This window comes from Stegodyphus dumicola, chromosome X2, assembly GCF_044657685.1.
Source record: "Stegodyphus dumicola isolate Sdum_Otavi_A_Nest chromosome X2, ASM4465768v1".
Classification (NCBI taxonomy): Eukaryota; Metazoa; Arthropoda; class Arachnida; order Araneae; family Eresidae; genus Stegodyphus; species Stegodyphus dumicola.
This window is the reverse complement of record NC_140781.1, coordinates 184,714,737-184,735,187: the sequence shown is the minus strand read 5'-3', so window position 1 is coordinate 184,735,187 and position 20,451 is coordinate 184,714,737. Positions and strand designations below refer to the sequence as shown.

General features: G+C 36.9%; 1 protein-coding gene across 2 annotated transcripts in view; it reads left to right on the top strand.

Annotated features, from left to right (window-relative positions):
- Positions 1-20,451, top strand: part of C3G (C3G guanyl-nucleotide exchange factor) — a 196,182-nt gene that overhangs the window by 21,343 nt on the left and 154,388 nt on the right. For both annotated transcript variants that reach the window (XM_085809356.1, XM_085809354.1), the window contains exons 2-3: positions 5,296-5,415; positions 8,087-8,155. In XM_085809356.1, the coding sequence (XP_085665482.1) occupies positions 5,296-5,415; positions 8,087-8,155 (189 nt within the window). The remainder of the gene's footprint in view (positions 1-5,295; positions 5,416-8,086; positions 8,156-20,451) is intronic.

The window sequence follows — 20,451 nt, the reverse complement described above, 5'->3', positions numbered from 1 at the left end:
TCGGAAGTATGTTTAGAGTTGCAAAATATAAGTACAACACTTATCCATGCTCATCTTCTCATTTGTCTGCAAAATCAATTATTCAATATAGAACACCGAAACCTAGAAAGTAGCCTCGAAAGCTACAGAATGCGTTAAAAATGATATTTAGAGATGTGAAATATGATATTCAGAGATGCGAGCCAAAGTAAAAGAGAGAAATCTATGCCCAGTAATCAGTATCATCAACTGTCCAGATGTTTTGCCAATTCGATGGAAACTAAATTACTACACGAGCATGTAGCAGATTACTACATGCTCGAAACATTGACCCTCAATATAAGGAAATCATAAAAGAAATTAAAGTACACAACCTGAAAATTTGTCCTTTATCATCCCCTTATGTAACATATGGAGAACAGATATAGAAAACTTATGCAAAAGGTTCCACCTAAATGAGTAGGTAACTTTAAGGCAGCGGTGCCCAACCTTGTGCTCGCCGATCGTTTTGTATGTGCTCGCCAGCCCGATTAGGTACTATGAACAAAAAATATTGTAAAACTAACCATTCATTTATATTTCTTAATTGTTAAAATATGGTAAGCATTTATAATCATAAGAGATGTCTTACAAGATTTTATAAAATAATTGATTGCTGACTGATGATAGCGAACATGGAATCTTATTGCTTCATTCCGATGTTAGATGGCTCAGCAGGGCAAAAGTACTTCAACGATTTGTAGAACTTCTTTCGCCAATAAAGCAGTTTGGGGAATCCGGAAACGAAACTTATATACAATTGGACGATAATAATTGGTTATCCGATTTGTATTTTCTCACGGATATAACTGCTAAACTGAATAAACTGAATGAAGATCTCCAGGAAAAAGAAAAAAACTCTTTTTCAATTGACTGGGACTGTAACTGCTTTTCAGATAAAGTTAAATTTTTGGATAAATCAGATGGAAGAAAACAATTTCACCCATTTTCATAATTTACCAAGCCCTAATAATAACCACAAGGCAGCTGAAACAGAGAAATACTCGGAAAACCTAAATGCACTAAATTTTCAACTCCGCTTCCCTGATTTCCATAGCGTTCAACCAATATTATTAATCTCAAACCCATTTGCCGAAATTAATATTTCAGATGTATAACATAAGACTGGAAATATATTTAGCAAAAATGTTGATGTTTTGGAAATGTGCTCGCGATAGGCCAAAATGTGCTCGCGAGAGACCAAAGGTTGGGCACCACTGCTTTAAGGGAATTTAGAGTTTTTAAAGACATTAATGAAGAGGAAATAAATTCTGCATTACGGAAACTTTTGTCATCAGTAGACAGTATACCTGTTTCTAGAAGCACGGAAGAGGATTTTCGACAATGAACTTAATTTGCAATTCGTAGTACGCATCTCTTCGTGTTAAAAATCTTTCTAATTTAATGTTCATTGGACTCGACGGTTCTTCTCCCAAAAATCTCTCAGCCAGCGACTTATGTATGTTCGCGGTTAGCAACAAGTCATCATAGTGCAGTGGACATTCAGTTGAAATCGAGCAAAGAATAAACAAAAGATCGAGATTTGACTGCATTTTGCGGAAAGTATTTCAGTGATGTACTTCATAAACGTTAATACGTAAATTATTGATTAGCAGAATTAGAAAAATGAAACTCAAACAATTTAAAACTCATTAACAACTTCCTTTAACGAAACTTCGAATTACGATTTCTGAAAATCTGAATTCGACTATATTAAAAATTAATTTTTAATAATATTGTTACGTTTTTCTCTCTTCTGACACCAGTTGTTGCATTTTTCTTTTCTTCTGACACCATTTGGTACGTTATTTTCTTCCTTCGCGTTCGTACGGGGTTCGTAGATTTGGAGTGAATAACGACGACACTTGATGAAGTATCGAAACACACTTTATTTACCAATATTGATCAGGATAGCTCCAAAACACTTTTACAGTCGTCGAAGATCTACTATATACACGCTGGAACAATCAACGACACAGCCTTTTCACTGTCAGGCAATAAGGGTGGAGACAGCTTCACTGCAAAGCACCAGAGTACAGCTCCCGACTCTGCTTGGTCGTTGTCGGAACTCCACGTACTCTCGAGACTCTCCACGCTACAACTCGCGATGCACTCGATGACACTCGGAGCACGGCTCCCTACTCTTCGGTTCAGTTGTTCCCGGAGCTCAACACACTCTCGCGACGATGCACTAACCGCGATACACTAACAGACTCCCTCGGTGCACTCGACGATCCACTCGGCACTCGCTGGCTGGCTGTCAACTCGATCGACTCCGCATGGGCTGACTGCGGAACAGCAGGGTTTATATAGCTTTCGGCTTATGTTCGAGAACATTCTGGGCTAAACCGGTAAAACTCGTTCAAAAAATTCTCCATCCGTCCATGGAATGTCGCCAAATGGGCGATTACTCGCCAAATTTGGCAACCCTGCCTTCCCTTGCCATTTTGTGGCAACCCTAAAACTGCTTTGCGGGAAAGCTATCTTACCACGCCTGTGCATTTCGTAACACTATGCATTATACATTTTTAACTAATATGAAACAGTTTTGTTTGCATACATTATGTTTATATTTCAAATTTCCAGCATTTATTATTGACAGCTTAGGGAAAAAATTGCTTAATTTTTTTTATCTGTGTGAAGAAATACGCTACTTAATATGAATACTCACATAATAAGTTTTTACTACCTTTTTTATTTCTGTGTTTTAATTAGTATAATTTATCATGTTTTAATTGCACACTTAATAAAAGTATAAATTCAAAAATGTTACTTACTCTAAGTTATGTCAACAGTTACATAAATTTATATCTCTTAACCTTCCTTTGATTCACGCGTTGGGAAAAGATCAACTTAGCCAGTTTTCTTATATGACTGAATATAGTAAGTATTGTTCCGATAAAGATATGTATAAATTCGAAATTTAAGTTGTTTTCCTAGAAGTGTTGTTGTATGATACAATTTGCAAAATTTTCCAACAAATGATGCAACTGTCAAATTTTCGAAAAATGTTTACTATAAAAGTAAGCACCTTGAACTGCAAATTAATTGATGAGATAGAACTTCAATAATTTAAAACTTATTAACAGTTTAGTTGGATAAACTTGGAATCAATTTACCAGAAAATCCGAATTTTTACATGTTTAAAACTTACGTGTTTTTTCCATGTGGTCGTAAATATTTTTGCAACATTTTCCTACATGTTATATTTATATATCGTTTCTCTGATATTCACAATTAAAAGTTTAGAAGCAAACAGAATTACTTTTGCTCACTATGTAATTGATAAGAAAGTAGCATGGTGCATTAAGATTGGTCCTTACGTTGTGTATAAACTTTCATCATTAGCCTTTTAATTTCTGTATATTTTAAACCTTTTAAATGATGTGAAAAACTGAAGTTCAGTAGCATAAGTAACATTAAGAGCTAAGTCAATAATCAGGAAACTGAAGTCAATGAAACTTAAACTCCAAATTGCCCGAGATATACTTTTGCTAATCCTGTAGAGTCATTAGATATTTTTTAAGCAGGAGACATGAGAAATTCGCAACGCCCTAGCCGGGATTCGAACCTTTACCTCTCGAATGCGTGCCGAGTGTGCAAACCGTTACACCATGAAGGCAACCAGAAAGGAGGGAGAAAATACCTAATATACTCCCCATTTTAAAGGCCGACTGAGAATTCGCTGACTCAGGCGCTAAATCCTGGTGGTGAAAAATCATCATACACCACCTTTTAGTGTGCTAACCGTTACAACACGAAGACATGCAGCAGGGAGGGAGAAAGTATGAAAATATATATTATGTATGTGTATATATATATATATATATATATATCTTTTGACCAAGAGTAAAAAATGACTGAAATTTATCTTTTTCTTTATATATATACATCGTTTTGCATGTTCCATGATTTCATTGCTAAATCATACAAAAAATGAGTACAGATAAATCCTTTTCTGATAAATTAAAAATCTGCTTAAGACCTATTTATGATAAATATATCAGTTTATATGTTATAGAAATATAATTCTGAAAGAATTTCCAAGAGATGCAAAAATAAGAATACTTAAGAGTGCAAAAATAAGATAATCGAATACTTAAGCATCATTTGATCTTTTCTTAATAAAAAGCTTAAATTTCTTTATTTCGTAATTTGAGGCATAAGGGTTGGAAATAATTGTGCAGGAATATAATGGTCATTATCAAAAATCTAAACTTGGTAAAGTTCTTTGTAGCTGTTGTCAAACGATAGATAAAATTTAATGTTCAAAACATAGCTGGTGTGAAAAGCTAGGTCAAATTTAAAATTTTATTTAAAAGATGTAATTACTATTTTTTGTGTTTCTCTAGAAAAATTATTTACGATAAATATTTTTACTCACAGATATGAAGATCAATATTGTTTCAGAAATAACTAAATTAAATAATAAAAGCATATATCAGGAACAAAAGCATATATCACAATTTCGAACGTACTAAAATTATCTGTTATCCTTTGTAAAAGAATTATTAATTTTCTCATATCACATTTGTTTCATGACTGATTTCATTTAAAAAATATATTTATTATTTATTACATAATTGATTATTACTCTACTTATAATTTATTTAATAATAATGTATTTTACATTTTTATAATTTATTTAATTTTAATTTCTAGTAACTAATTTTTTAATTATTATTTTGTTCATACCAATTTTTATTATCCAGTCCTAATGGTTTAACATATGGCTCTGGCATTTCTGATTTTAGGAATTAAGCTGATTTTTTTAGCAATATGTTTTTCTCTACCTCTTTCTATTGTAGATATACAGTGTTTAACATATATGGCATAGAAGTATGTGTCGATCGTTTGCAATTGTGTCGACATGGCGATCGACTGCGAAGCTTCCGATCAAAAGTAGACTCTTAGCAATTAAGAATCTCAGAAATCGAAAGTCAAAACGTTTTGACAGTTAAAAATTACACTTCGACAACCTAAAATATCGGCAGACTCAATCCCTAAATTTTTCAGAGGTCAACTGAACAGATGCGCAGAGAGGAAAAGAAAGATTTATTTATTTTTTTACATACAGAACTTTAAGTTCACCTTTCTTTTCTTCTTTGTGCCCTACAATCTTCCTAAAATAGCGCTAAACTATGCAAACAAAGTAATTAATTAAAATCACTCAGAAGAAAATGCTATTAAAGCATGTTTGTGAAATGTATATATCATCTAGAACTACCAGGTAAAAAAAAAAAAAAATTCTTAGTACTTTTTTTTCTTCTTTTTCAGGGGAAGGCCTAGGAGGATGCTTACTGGACGACATTCAAAGGAAGGTTCACAACAAGAAAAGGCTGTGCATAGCTCAGATAAAGCCATCTCTAAAACCGAAGAAAGAACAAAAAGAATGGGGTTAGTATTCTTAAAAGCAAACTAAAAGAGTTCTCTTTTAAACTAGATGAACACTTACCGAGAAAAAGGCTAGAACGGAAAAAATGATCGAATTATCAATATATTGTACGATTATCATTATTTGTGGGCTAGTAAAATATTTAACGCACTCCGCTCGAAAAACTGTTATTCCGAATTTTTATTTCAGGATGAAGTGATTGCAAAAAACATTTATGATTAATTCTAAGCAGTTTTGTTTAAATTTAATCTATATCTTTTTCTCCTCTCGTACACGCCACTGTCATCAGAATCTGAGCGTATGATCATGAAGTAAAGAATAAAAATGTCTCAGAAGAAAACGCCAGCGTGATCAGGGATTCTTGAGACATTTTAATAAAAACGTTAAAATCTGACAAGAAAAATGTACAAGTTTGGGGAAATGTGCAGTACTCGATTTATTCGATGAAATAAATATATGATACTTAGAAAAATACGCAACACCCATTTAACTCAAGGAATTAGAAGATAAATCAAAGCAGCGATTCAGAGCAGAGCATAAAATTATGTTTAATCAAAGGTTCTTTGTTTCACAAGTAAGTGTTGAATAAAAATAATTATTAAGTATGCAAGCTGAATTAAAAGTGGAAGTGTATTGAGAACTCAATGGTAAATTTCTTCAATTCACATCGCAATTCTCAAAACACTTCAAACACGCAAGTGTTTTAGTAAATTACAACTATTTTCTGAGCAATATATCCAGTGCTGTGCCCCTTACTAGCTTGCTAATTATGTAAGTCAGTGAATCGACTTTCTAAATAAAATGTAGCATTTAGATTTCCAAATGCAGAAAGTTAGGAACCATTTTTTAAGTCTCAGCAATAATATGAAAAATTCCAGATTTCTGTTAATTATAACTGATCATTTTACTAAACAGACTGAAATTATACCGATAGCCAGAAATTCTGAAAACAATTTAGAATCATTTGTAACCGGGCATGTATTATCGTTTGAAACTGCATTAAAACTGTCAGATATGAGTATGTAGAGTATTAAGTTCGTAAATATTATATTAAAGGAAATGTTTGCAGCTTTGGAAACGAAACGGTCCCAGTTTCATAATTCTACCATAGTTAATCATAACGCTGTGAATATAATCATAACTTATATCAAATATTTTCATACGAGTTCGGGACTGCATTATCAAGGAGTTAACTACGGAAATGAGAGCAAATCAACTCAGTATTGCATGATAAAACTTCCTTCTTAAATGAAAGGTAATTGCATCTCTTTACAGACTGTACTATGTTCAAAATTCAGAACCAGACTTTAAGATTAAAGTTATAAAAATACAACAGAGGAAACTGCTGAAAATTATAACAAAGGCATAAAAAGAACTAAGAACTGGATCGATAATGAAATCCAACAGAAATAGGCGAGAAAGAAAAAAAGAGAGAGAGATTTCAGAGTGAAAGGTAAAAGAATTTAGCTCAAAATATACCGTCTGAAAATGTAAATTCTCCTACAAAATGACAGCAAGTAGTCCGGCATTTCAGAAGGGAAAGAAAATTTTATGAAAATGATGTAAAATGACAACATAGTGGAATGAAATTGAAGTAAAAGGTAAACAAACACTAACAGGATAGTAATAAGGAGGAACCTGCAAAATCTAAAGAAAGATAAACAGCAGAGGCTCAAACCCCCGGAAGAATGAAAGATCTATGTCTACTACCATGGCTCAAACAACATTTCCAAACCAAGGACATCCAAACGGCTCCGGATTCTAAGGAAGCTAAGCATCACAGTGAGACAGCGAAGCAGATAGAAGTCAAAAATAGGTCTCAAGACACCAAAAGAACTCTTCGTCCAAGAACCCATGTAGTCTAGACATATGACTTTTTGTGGTAATTTAGTAACTGGAAAGTAAATTTAAGCTCTCAAAAGAAGAGAAGAATATGGACTATAAGAATGGTCACTGGATCAAAATCAACACGGAAAAAAAAAATTGTGTTAATTTTATACTGCTGATTTCCAGCAAAATCAGTAGCTCATTTCAGAATTAAATTTGGTCTTTTCAGAAGAAATAAACCGAAATCATATCTAGGAAAACTATTAACAAACTAGAAAATAATGTTGGAAGCGCCAGAATAGATAAATTTACAAACAGGATTTCAATAAATGAAGGTACGATAAGCTGTTTTAGCAGTAAACTGAGGAAAAAAAAAAAAAAAAAAAAAAACTGTAGTCGCCTGGTCGCCTGATATTTCTTCAGACGATGATATTTTTAAATAAACGGCATATAAATTTTATCATAAGGTATTTCCAAAATATAAACTATGCAAATATTTATAACTGTATGTATAAAAACTTATTTGTATGGCATAAAATAGTAATACAGCTAAATATAGAAATACTCTTCACAATGAATATATAAAGATTATTCGAAGTTATGAATAGGTTGGACTGAAAGTCTGAAGTGTTCTCTAAGAAAATTAATCTTAATTTTTGCTACTGTAAGCATTGCATGTTCAAAATACAATCCAGATGTTCATAGAAACCACGCAGAGAATTTATTCAGTGGTAAAGTGCTTTTAACAGCACAGGTGACTTGTTTAAAAATGTTGTATATGCATATGAAATATGTAAATTATCAAAAATTTTCAATTAAAAGCATACTCATAATTTTTCTTTCTAGGCAACAATCAATCGTTCATAGCGGAGAAGTGGCCCTCTGTAAAATCAAGGAATAAGAAAAAGAAACGAGGTAAGTACATTTAACATAAAGACGAAACAAATTTTTGTTAAAGAACCAATTACTGAGAAAAATATGAAAAAGAAGCAGGGATTGGGTAATCAAAATTGTACAGCTGTCACCATTTTTCCCACGCGGAATACTACTATTTGGAATTCGTTTCGTGGAGTATTATCCAGACTTTCTTTTTCATTCTGCAGATTTATTTATTTTTCTAGCAAGTTTTGCTTGAGTTAGAGCTTCCTTTGTATTTTTCTCGTCACATCTTTTTCCTTATAGAATTTCATTTCCAGAATAACTTTAGCATATTTAAAAGAAGCAGTTAATTAAATCGACTCAGAAGAAGGTTCCTATAGTGACATTACTGCTTTGTATGGAATTTTATGCTAATTAAGCAGTTATTTATAATTTCAGCCTTTACCATAACATCTCTTAAGCTGATGTCGAAGTTCGAACAGGTTCGACGGTCACGTTTATCAAGAGTTTAAAGCTGTGTGACTCCATTTTTCTCCCCTACATATTGAAAGATATAAAATCAGACATCAAACTACGATATGGATGATACAAGTTCAACTAGTAAAGCAAAAAAGCACGAAAATTCGAGTTTAAATTATCGCGAAAAGTCAAAGAACGATTCATCTTAACCCGTGTTCCTCAATTTCATGTACACGTGGCGAAGGTGGAAAATCTTGGCCAGGTGCATCACAAAGGGGGAAATTCTCGCCAACAGGTTCAGTCGCCAAATCCCTTGGTCGCCTTCCCTCTTCTTTCTAGCGGCGTAAAAGACAAACTGGTTTACATTACGTCTATGGAGCCTACCCTTCTTTACATAGACTTTCTTTGGTCGAACCTGTTCGAACTTCGACATCAGCTTCGAGTTTTGGCGCTTTTTGGCGACAGATATTTCACGTATGCGCAGTTGTGTCCCTGTTCATTCGGAGGAAGCCATTCCTGCTGCTGCGAAGCTTTCCTTCTTAACAATTCATATTCTTTGGCTAGAAGTGGTAGCTTCTTAACAATACATATTCTTTGGCTAGAAGTGGTAGCTTCTTAAGTTGTTGAAATAACTTCCGACTATCTTGTGAACCGGTCTATGATAGTCACGTGGAACTCAGATGGAGGTAGAGGCCCTATAAAATCCATACGTATGCGGGCAAATCAAGCATCAGGTTCAGCAAATGTGCCAATACGGGGAGATTTGGTATGTTTAGCAATTTTAGCTGGTTGACATTTATCCCATCTGCACACAAAAGATATTACTTCTTTTCGCGTGCTTGGTCAGGCTGAGATACTGGGATGAGAGAAAATATAATGTTTTGAAAACCATTTAATCTCATGCACTGAGCAACATAAGGATGGGAATGTTTTGGGAACATATCGCAATTCAGATGAATATCCTCGAGAGGGAAATAATTTTTCTCTAATGTTAAAGAAGAAATATTGGATCCTAAAATTTTTGACATTCTTCGCCATTTGATTAATCAGCAGCGAATTTTTGAAAATCGAGCACAGTACATGAAATGTCATCTATCTCAATTTGGGATAGTGCATCGGTGACAATGTTACCAGAGTCATCAATGTTAATTGGTGAGGACTGTATTTGTCAGGATATGGCTGGAATGCAAATTAAAGGTGTTTTTGATCAGTGTGGATGACAAAATCCCTCCCTAAAAGCATATGCCTTATTTATTTTTTACTGAAGACTGTATAGTATAAGAGTTCATGATCATAAGTGGACCAGTTCGTTTTTTAGAAGATTTACTTAGTTTTATTGAATAAAAAGCTAATCCATTCTTGGGTTAGCAAGTTGCACGAGGAAGCTGGCGATTGCTCATCAGACGCATCAACCCATAGACTTAATTGTGCATTGGACATTGGATGCCAGAACAAAGTTGCTGTAGCTTACTTAGTCGCTTAGGAGAGTGTTGCTTCATCGTCCAATTGTAATTGCTCTGTTGAAGCTTTGGAACGAGAATGTCTCTTTTTATTAGCCTTCGAGGAATTTGACTAAGCGTGCTAAAATGCGAGCAGCCTTAGGAATACAGCGGCTATAAAAATATAGTCTGTCCAGGTGCTGTATAATCTATCCAGGTGGAACATGCGCCAGCGGGAAGAAAAGAAAACCGAAAGTGTAACTGTAAAACAGTTCAAGGCTGGTCACCACTGAAGAGGTGAATTAGTTGATTTGACTCCTGTATATTAATGAAGCAGCATGGACAAAATTAAGCATAAAAATATTGTTGCGTGCGTACGGGTTCGTTATGAAATGAATGCACAAGTCCGATGAAAAATGAACAAAAAAAAAAAAATTATTATTATCACAACAAAAATGCTTAAATTTTCTCAAATTATCATGCAGTATTACAATATCTCACAGTAGTTATCTTTTAACTACTCAAATGTCCAATAGAACGCAATTAAAAACAGCTAAAGAACGCTAATCCGCGAATTCGCTACAATCAACAACAGTAGTTTTCTAAACAACAACAAACTAAGCAACTACTACAAACTGAGATGTTTTCCTCCTTTTATAAGATTTTAAAATCACGCGCTAGAATTTTCCAGTACTTTCTCGAAATCAAAAAGAGATATTTATTTATTTAATGCACGCGCTCTTGTAATTTCAATTTTACGGCTTAGCTTTCTTTTAATATTCGTCACGCGTTGCACTGCGCGAGAAATAAAATCATTTAATTTGTAATTGAACTAACATTAGCTTTTTAAATACCAAATTCGTAACACTGCCCCCTTCCCAAGGACTGCACGTCCCGGGCAGTACAATCCCTGGACAGGAAGCTAAACTTACAACTGTGGCATAAATGCATTAATAAGCATTACATTACAATAATAAACAACATGAACAATAAATGCAATACATAAAACAAATCAAATACACATTTAAAAACAAAATGGGCCATGGTCTTATACTATTTACAATTATTTACATTATGTACTATGGCCATAGTAATGAGCTAACCTGTCGTAATGAACGACTTTAGGTTTAGAGTTCGAAGACTTACGAATCCGAACCACGACGTCATTCAGCCTGTTTAGGACTGTGTACGGCCCATCCCATGGTGACTGTAATTTCGGACAAAGTCCTTTCCGTCGAGTCGGATTCCACAACCACACCTTGTCTCCTTCGTGGAATTGATGTTCAGTAGCTCTTGTGTCGTATCGGGTCTTCATCTTCTCCGTCGCCAAGTTGACTCGCTCTCGTGCAAAATTGTGCATCACTTCAAACCGGGCCTGGAGATCTTGAATATATTCCTCAGACGATGAAGGAGCATCCGGAGGGCGGCCAAACAATAGATCACAAGGCAGACGAAGGTCACGACCGAAGAGCATCTGTGATGGAGAATAGCCGGTAGTCTCGTGGACAGCACTGCGATAAGCCAGTAAAAAGAGTGGTAATTTCTTGTCCCAGTCCTGTTGGTTTCTGGAAACCACTAATGAGAGGTTATTAAGGATGGTTCGATTGAACCTCTCTACCATGCCGTCCGACTGGGGATGCAATGGCGACGTTTGAGTTTTGTCAATGCCAAGTAGTTTGCATAGTTCTTTGATTACTGCCGAGGCAAAATTCCTTCCCTGATCGGAATGTAACTGAAGAGGCACTCCGAACCTGGAAATCCAGTGCTGTATCATTACCTCAGATACTGTGACTGCCTCTTGATCAGGAATAGGATAAGCTTCAGGCCACTTGGTGAAGTAATCAATGACAACGAGTATGTATTTGTTGCCATCAGCAGTTCGTGGCAGAGGTCCCAGGATGTCAAAGGCGATACGTTCAAAAGGCGCACCTACGTTGTAACGTTGCAGTCTGCCTCGGCTGCGTTTCCTCGGTCCTTTCCGACCTGCACAGGCATCGCAAGATCGGCACCACTTTTGCACGTCATTCTTTGCATTATTCCAGTAAAAGCGCTCACGAACTCTCTGTAAGGTCTTCATAATTCCAAAGTGACCTCCTGTAGGGCTGTTATGTAGTTCTTTGAGGACATCAGGAATCCGGGATCTTGGAAGTATCAGTTGCCATCGGAACGTCTTCCCATCATCCGACTCGAATTTCCGGTATAAGACGCCGTTTCGAATGTGAAGTGAATCCCAGAGTGCCCAGTATTGTTTTGTTGTAGGACTACAGATAGAAATGTCCTGCCATGTAGGTTTTCTGTTTGATGACTCTATTAAATCAAGTATGGGTTTAATGTCGCGGTCTTCCAGCTGGTCTTTCCTGACTTCATCATCACTCCACGGGTCTCGATCAGCCGATGTTGATGTTGTAATTTGTCTTGCGACCGGAGTCAGCAGCTCGTATTTCGCTTCCACCCTGGAACAATATCGGCAGCTTTCTTGGCAAGGTCTTCTAGACAGGGCGTCGGCGTTTCCGTGTGATGATCCCTTACGATGACGGATAGTGATGTCATATTCTTGGAGTCTCTGTATCCACCTGGCTATTTGACCCTCAGGATTTTTGAAATTTAAAAGCCAGGCCAATGAGGCATGGTCCGTGCGGAGGAGGAATTTTCTCCCGTATAGATAATGATGGAAATGTTCAACAGCTTTGACTATGGCGAGCAACTCTTTCCTTGTGACACAGTAATTCCTCTCCGGTTTAGACAGGCACTTGCTGCAGTAAGCTACTACACGTTCTTGGCCGTCTATTTCTTGGGACAAAACAGCACCGACACTTTCATTGCTCGCGTCGGTGTCGAGAATAAATGGTCTGTCGAGCTGAGGATACGTCAGGATTGGAGCAGATGTTAAAGCTTCCTTTAAGTTGTTAAATGCATCCTCGCATTCCTTTGTCCACAAGAATCTTTGCTTGCTCTCTGTCAGCTTGTGAAGTGGTCTTGCGATGGAAGAAAAGTTCTTCACGAATCTCCTATAGTAGGTGCAAAGCCCTAGGAAGCTTCTCAGCTGATGGACATTTTCGGGACGCGTCCAGGATTTAACCGCTGATACCTTTTCAGGATCCGTGCGCACACCTTCTGCAGAGATGACATGTCCCAGGTAAGTCACTTCCTTTCGAAACAATTTGCATTTAGCGGGAGTCAGCTTCAGATTGGCCTCTTTCAGTTTCTGAAGCACCTTTCTAAGATTTTCTAGATGCTCTTCAAAACTCTTTCCGACGATGATGATATCGTCCAGGTATATCAGACAGGCTTCGTAGGAAAGGCCTTTCAAAACAGTCTCCATAAGACGTTCGAATGTTGCCGGCGCATTACACAGTCCGAACGGCATCACTTTGAACTGCCAAAGTCCTTGTCCCGTAGTAAATGCCGTCTTTTCTCGGTCTTCAGGATGGATTTCTACCTGCCAATACCCACTCTTTAAATCAAGTGTTGAGAACCACTTGCTTCCAGAAAGAGTGTCTAGAATGTCATCAATTCTAGGAAGAGGGTAACTGTCTTTCTTCGTAACCTCATTCAACCGGCGATAGTCAACGCAAAATCTTGTTGAGCCGTCTTTCTTTCTGACGAGAACGATGGGAGATGCCCATGGACTCGCTGAAGGCTCGATGACATCGCCTTCTTCCATATCTTTTAACAGTGTTCGCACCTCTTCCTGTTTAGCAAACGGTAGACGTCTTGGATATTGCTTGATTGGGGGATGATCGCCAGTATCTATTCTATGTTGTGTCAAACTAGTTCGACACACGTCAGAAGACGAGCGGGAGAAAACAACTTGAAGATCTTTAATGACGCGATCGGCAGCATTTTTCTCTTTATCGTTTAATTGTGCATTCTGCAATAACTCCGATGTAATGCTCTCTGAGGACACGGATTCTGGGATGTTACTCTTTCTTTCAACGCTGGTTACTGGAGTACATGTTGCAACCACTTCACCTTTCTTAATAACTCTCGACTTTTCAGTTACATTGGCGACTCTCACCGGGATAACCGTTTTGGATAGGTCGACGAGTGTTGAGGCTACTAGTACTCCTTTTGGGATATTACAGTTATTGGGATATTCTATGATGCCGTAGCGGAAATTTCTATTTTCGGCTATGGATCCAGGAAGTAAAATTTCTGTTCTTGCCGGTATTGTGATATAGTCTTGTGCTATGATTTTATGGACAGATTTAACTTCTTCATCATTAACGAGAAATAACGCTATGTCCTCAGATGTAGAATGCAATTCGTTATTTTTAAAGTCCAAGGAAAAATTGTATTTCCTTAGAAAGTCCAATCCGAGTATGCAAGAATCAGTGATCTCTGCTACATATGCCGTGTGATGGTAAGCGGCACTTCCAAACGTGATGTTAACATTTACTTTTCCGTCGATGTCGATCTTCTCACCGGACACAGTCTGGAGGGTAACGCAGGGCGGCGTCCAGATAAGTTTGTTTCCTAGTTGTTGAGCCAAATCTTTTCGGATGATGGTGACGTTGGCTCCTGTATCTATAGTCATATTGCACGGAACTCCATTAATATGTCCTATTATGAAAAGTCCATTACTGCCGCCTCTCACTGCAGAAATCTGAAGCGCTTTAAACGGGGGCTTTTCATTATCTGGCAACCTCCGCCCCACGAGATGGCCACTAATTAGTTTCCCTGCTGCTTGTTAGAAGCGGTCTTAACATCAGTACCCTGGGGTGTTTTGCAGTTTCGTCGTATGTGTCCTTCAGCACCGCAGTTCCAGCACTTAACGGTCGGTTTCTTCTCACCAATATTCCGTCTCAAGGCGTTCAGTTGTCTAGTTAAATCGTCAAGTCGAGCGGTGACTTGATCCCCTGGCTCCTGGACTTGAGCAGCTCTGACTGGGTGGCGGTCTCGACGAGTGGCTTGCTGGGCTGCCTCAAATTTCATGGCGTACACTAGAGCACTTTTTAAATCTTTTACATCCGCCATTCGTAGAGCTTTCTGTATTTCAGTATCTCGGATGCCGTCGATAAAGTATTGCAAGGACAGGATTTCCCTTGTTTCTGTCGGGCATTCCGAAAAGGCGAGATGGGACAGCCTTTCAACATCCGCGGCGAGCTCCTGAACTGTTTCGGTAGGCTTCTGTTGACGAGATTTTAATTGGAGCCTGCTGTAGTCTTTTAAACACTTCTCCCCAAAGCGCAACTCCAAGGCGCCGGACAGAGCTTCGAAATCTAACCTTTTGTTTTCGGGAAGAGTCTGAAGGATATCCGCTGCGTCGGCTCTTAGAGAAGCGGCGAGATGACAGGCCTTAGCTTGGGAATCCCATCCATTCGCATCCGCCACGATAGAAAATTGTGTCTTATACATCTGCCAGGAGGTCTTCCCATCATATGTGGATAGCTTCAGAGGTGGACGAGCAGGCATTGGTAAGAATTTAAAATCATCACTCCTGCTCCCTGCCGACGCTACGAATTTCTTTAAAGTATCCATTTCTTTGGCAACTGCAGAAACTCTCTCATCAATTTGTTGTTCGATTTGGTGTTGGACGGCACAAACTCTTCCTTCAATTCGTTCCTCCACAGCAGAAACTCTCCCTTCTATATGTTCTTTTACAGAAGAAACTCTTTCTTCTATTTCTTCTTTCACCGAAGAAACTCTTTCTTCAATATGATCTTTTACGGAAGAAACCTTTTCTTCAATATGTCCAACTTTATTTTCAACTGCGTCAATTCTGCCTTCCATAGCTTCAAATTTATTTTCTATTATGCAAGTAATTTCTCTTTTCATTTCTTCTTGACCAGCTTGAACGGCTTTCATTTCGTCCTTAACGGATTCCTGGCCCAATTTCATTTCTTCCTTAACGGATTCCTGGCCCAATTTCATTTCTTCCTTAACGGATTCCTGGCCCAATTTCATTTCTTCCTTAACGGATTCCTGGCCCAATTTCATTTCCTCTTTAATTTCTTCTTTAAATGAGGCAAAGGCTGATATTAACTGCCTTAATTGCTCTTCCATCGCTCTTGTTATTGGCATTCAAATCCCACTTCTGACACCAAAAATTGTTGCGTGCGTACGGGTTCGTTATGAAATGAATGCACAAGTCCGATGAAAAATGAACAAAAAAAAATTTATTATTATCACAACAAAAATGCTTAAATTTTCTCAAATTATCATGCAGTATTACAATATCTCACAGTAGTTATCTTTTAACTACTCAAATGTCCAATAGAACGCAATTAAAAACAGCTAAAGAACGCTAATCCGCGAATTCGCTACAATCAACAACAGTAGTTTTCTAAACAACAACAAACTAAGCAACTACTACAAACTGAGATGTTTTCCTCCTTTTATAAGATTTTAAAATCACGCGCTAGAATTTTCCAGTACTTTCTCGAAATCAAAAAGAGATATTTATTTATTTAATGCACGCGCTCTTGTAATTTCAATTTTACGGCTTAGCTTTCTTTTAATATTCGTCACGCGTTGCACTGCGCGAGAAATAAAATCATTTAATTTGTAATTGAACTAACATTAGCTTTTTAAATACCAAATTCGTAACAATATAATTTATTCCCCATACAGAAACGAAGTTAGTGCCCAGAGCACTGTAGCAACCTTTGACTCCCAGTGAACCCGTCAGAAATGAAGGAAAAGACGCAAAGCGACAAAGAGGAAAAACGTTTGTGATGAAAAACTTACACATGATGTGCATCTCTTGCTGATTGGCTGACGCGACGAGTCTCTGGCTTGCATGAATTACTAATGTATATATGAGAGGAATAGCTGTAATAGAATTAGAGTAATTGACTCTGCCATTAATTCGCTCACCTCGCATATTAAAACAGCCTGCGAGGAAGCCAGCAATAAAATTCCCATTAGTGACAATTTATATCACTTGCCTAAAAACATCAGAGACATGACGAGACAGCGTAACAGACTTAGGAAATCATATCACATGACTTGGTATCCGTCTACCAAACCGCAGTGGCTAATGGCACCGACGGTGCAAATAGCTAAGAGGCTTTTCACACCACATACGTTTGCGCATGCGCACAATCAGCACAAGAACAAGCCTTTTACGCCGATTTCCGTAAGGCAGGCGGTAGCCAGAGCGAAGGTTGTTAACCCTAACTAAGCAATAGAAAGGATTATTAATAGTTTTCCACGAAAAGAATAAATTGCAAGTAATAATTATCAGATACAAAGACGAGGTCAATCTATATACATAATAATGTTCAGGAAATGATTAGATAAAATATGGATTTAATGATGGTTCTAACTGCAAGCGAGGACGTGTAATTAGTTAAATCTTTAATGTATCGACAAAAAGGCTACAGAAATTATTTAAATTCTTTTATTTAACAGAGGAATTTTTATGAAAACTTAGACCCTAGTTTTATAGCATTGGACTGTCAGAATTTATTACTCAATAAGAAAACATACTGAAAATTATAAAATTCTTATATATTCATTACATTTTCAGTATCCACACATGCTTATTGGTTCAAATGCCACATTTCAAAATCAAAGTTATTTATGAAATAAAATCTGGTAAATCATTTGTGTGTGCAAATTTTTATACATCCCATTATTTATTCCAATTTAATTTATTAATGTGTTTGTACTAATATTTCAAAGTTCTTCCAAGTACTTTTTGTGTCCTGAAAATGCCAAGTATTTCCATAAAAAAATAAGCAGGCACACAGATTTGTTAATAACCAGTATTATATGATTAATTATTTATTTAATAGTTGATTTAATCGCTTTTAACTTATTTCATGTCTAAATTTTCTACACGGAAATCCTCTGTATAATTTTTATCATCTTTTCTCGGACGAAAATTTTCAAAGAGGAATGAATTAAAGTCTTGATTGCGCAAAACACATCTTTGAATCTAAATGTATTCTAAGAAGTACAAAGAATATAAAACGGATTTTGTCCACTCTTCCCCAAAAGCAGTCTTTTAAACTATTCCAACCGTTCAGGAAAATGATAAACATTGCGAAAATAAAAATCTGTCCTTTTTTATATATACTTTAATAAAAGGAAATGTGTTCCTTCTTTTTATAAGAAAGTTACCCATTTTCATTTTTAAACGTTAGAAAGTCGTCAACGCTTAAACAATGATAAACTACGCCAAGGTAGTAAGGCGCCTTTAAAAAAAATTCACTACAACACTTAGGCAGTTCGCGCACGTAGAATCCGTTCTTTACGATTGGGTTCAAATGACGGATCAAACAACTCAATGCGTATGCGGGGTTAATGTTGGTGCGAATAGCTTAAGCGACTAATCGCACCGCTGGTGCGAATACCATCATCCCTACCAAATGGGAATACAACAGGATTAATAAAAGAATTAGCAAGGCCATCAAACTTTACAAAGAGGAATTATGGACAGAAAAGATGCTCAGTTTAAACGTAAAAGATGGTTTCTTCTGGACTTTAATTAAAAATTTGAAGACACCCTTCTCCACGAACTATCCTCTTCATTGTAATAACTCTGTAGCCTCATCTAATCAGGAAAGAGCTGATATGTTTGCCTCCCACCTTCAAACTCAATTTATGCCTAATTACTGCCCAGTGACTCCTGAGTTTGAAAAGGATACACTAATCAAAGTTCGAGACTGGCTGAACGCACCAACAGCCAAAATTATTTGTAAATTAACTACTCCTGCTGAAGTTTCTGATATCATAAGAAAATTACATCCAAAGAAAGCACCGGGAATCGACACTAACAATACCTTAAAACGTCTCTCGAGTAACATCATCACCAAAATTACTAGCATTTTCAATGCTTGCATTTCAAGCTCTTACTACCCCAAACCCTGGAAAGTTGCGAAGATCATCATGATACCCAAACCGGGAAAAAATCAACTTCAACCAGACGGATTTCGCCCAATAAGTCTCCTCCCGAGCCTAAGCAAAGTCTTTAAAAGAATTCTACTTGAAAAAATGAAATCTTATCTCATCCTAGTGCCCCCTGAACAATTTGGGTTCAGAGCTCACCTTTCAACTTCCAAACAACTAGTAAGATTGACTGAGTTTATAGGCTCAGCTCGTCACTGTAATCAAAATGTTACTATTCTCATGCTGGATGTGGCGAAAGCTTTCGACCGCGTCTGGCATGAGGCTCTCATAGCGAAACTTATTGATTTCAACTTTGAACGTGAGCTCCTGCTAATTATTTTCTCTTTTATCACCAGCAGAAAATTCGTAGTTTCTGCTCACGGTGCCTTCTCTTCAGAACGCCCAATTCCCAGTGGAATTCCTCAAGGGAGTGTATTAGGACCAATTTTCTATCTCTTCTATCCTGCGGACTTTCCTTCTGTATTCTACAACAATAGCTCAATTTTAGCGTGTTACGCAGACGACACTGCCTTGGCGGTGAAATTTGCAAATGTGAATCATGCTGCTAAAATGCTCCAAGAGCACATCCCTCTCATAGAAGACTGGTGCAAAAAGTGGAAAGTACAAATTAATGCATCCAAGTCTCAACTACTTATCATCAGGAAAAATAAAAATAAAAAGAACCTCAAGAGGAAACTCCTATTGTTTAATACATGTTGTCAAACATGCTAAGTACTTAGGAGTTACCCTGAATAGTAAAATGACATGGCCTAACCACATTAATAATGTGAGAAATAAAGCCATCTATGTAATGAAATACTTGTATTCTATATTAGGACGCTTTTCAAAACTTGATCTCACCAAAATGAGATTAATCTATCTTTCAACTATTCGTTCTATCATGACGTACGCATCACCAGCCTGGGCTACTGTGTCAAACAAGCTTCAGGTTGTGCAGAATCGTTTTATAAGACTGATAACTAGTGCTCATTACTTTGCGCGGAACGAAGTACTCCACAGAGACTTAAAAACCGAGCCACTGGATACTTTCTTACGCAAGACAAATGACAAGTTCTTCAGGAAAGCTAAAAACTGTGAACATCTGAATTTATTTGATCCATTTCATTATGAAATATTAGACGAAGACAGACATCTCCGTCCTTTTGCTGCTTTTATCCTGAATAGCAATCGGAACTTTCCGACGTAATTGCTATCTATTTCATCTAGTGACTATTGGAACTCTTAAGTCCAAAACAAAGCAGGATCAGCAGCGCTTCAGCAGGATTCATCAGAACCAGCACTTGGGAGGGTGACGTCCCATGTGATCTGTGCACACTGCTATTCAGATTTATTTTTCCTGCAATCAAGCTTTCCTGATACTATGTACATATGTGCATAATCTATATTTAACCAAGAATATTGTTTTTCAACTATTTATTCTGCATTTATTTAATATTTTTCTTGTATTCTATATGATATGTTATTAGCATCTAAATCAAGACAGCCGGAACACAGCACGTAATTACTGCGTGCTAATCGCGGCTTAGAGAGGAACTTGGAATAGAATTAAAAGTGGTTTATTGATTAGATAGCATG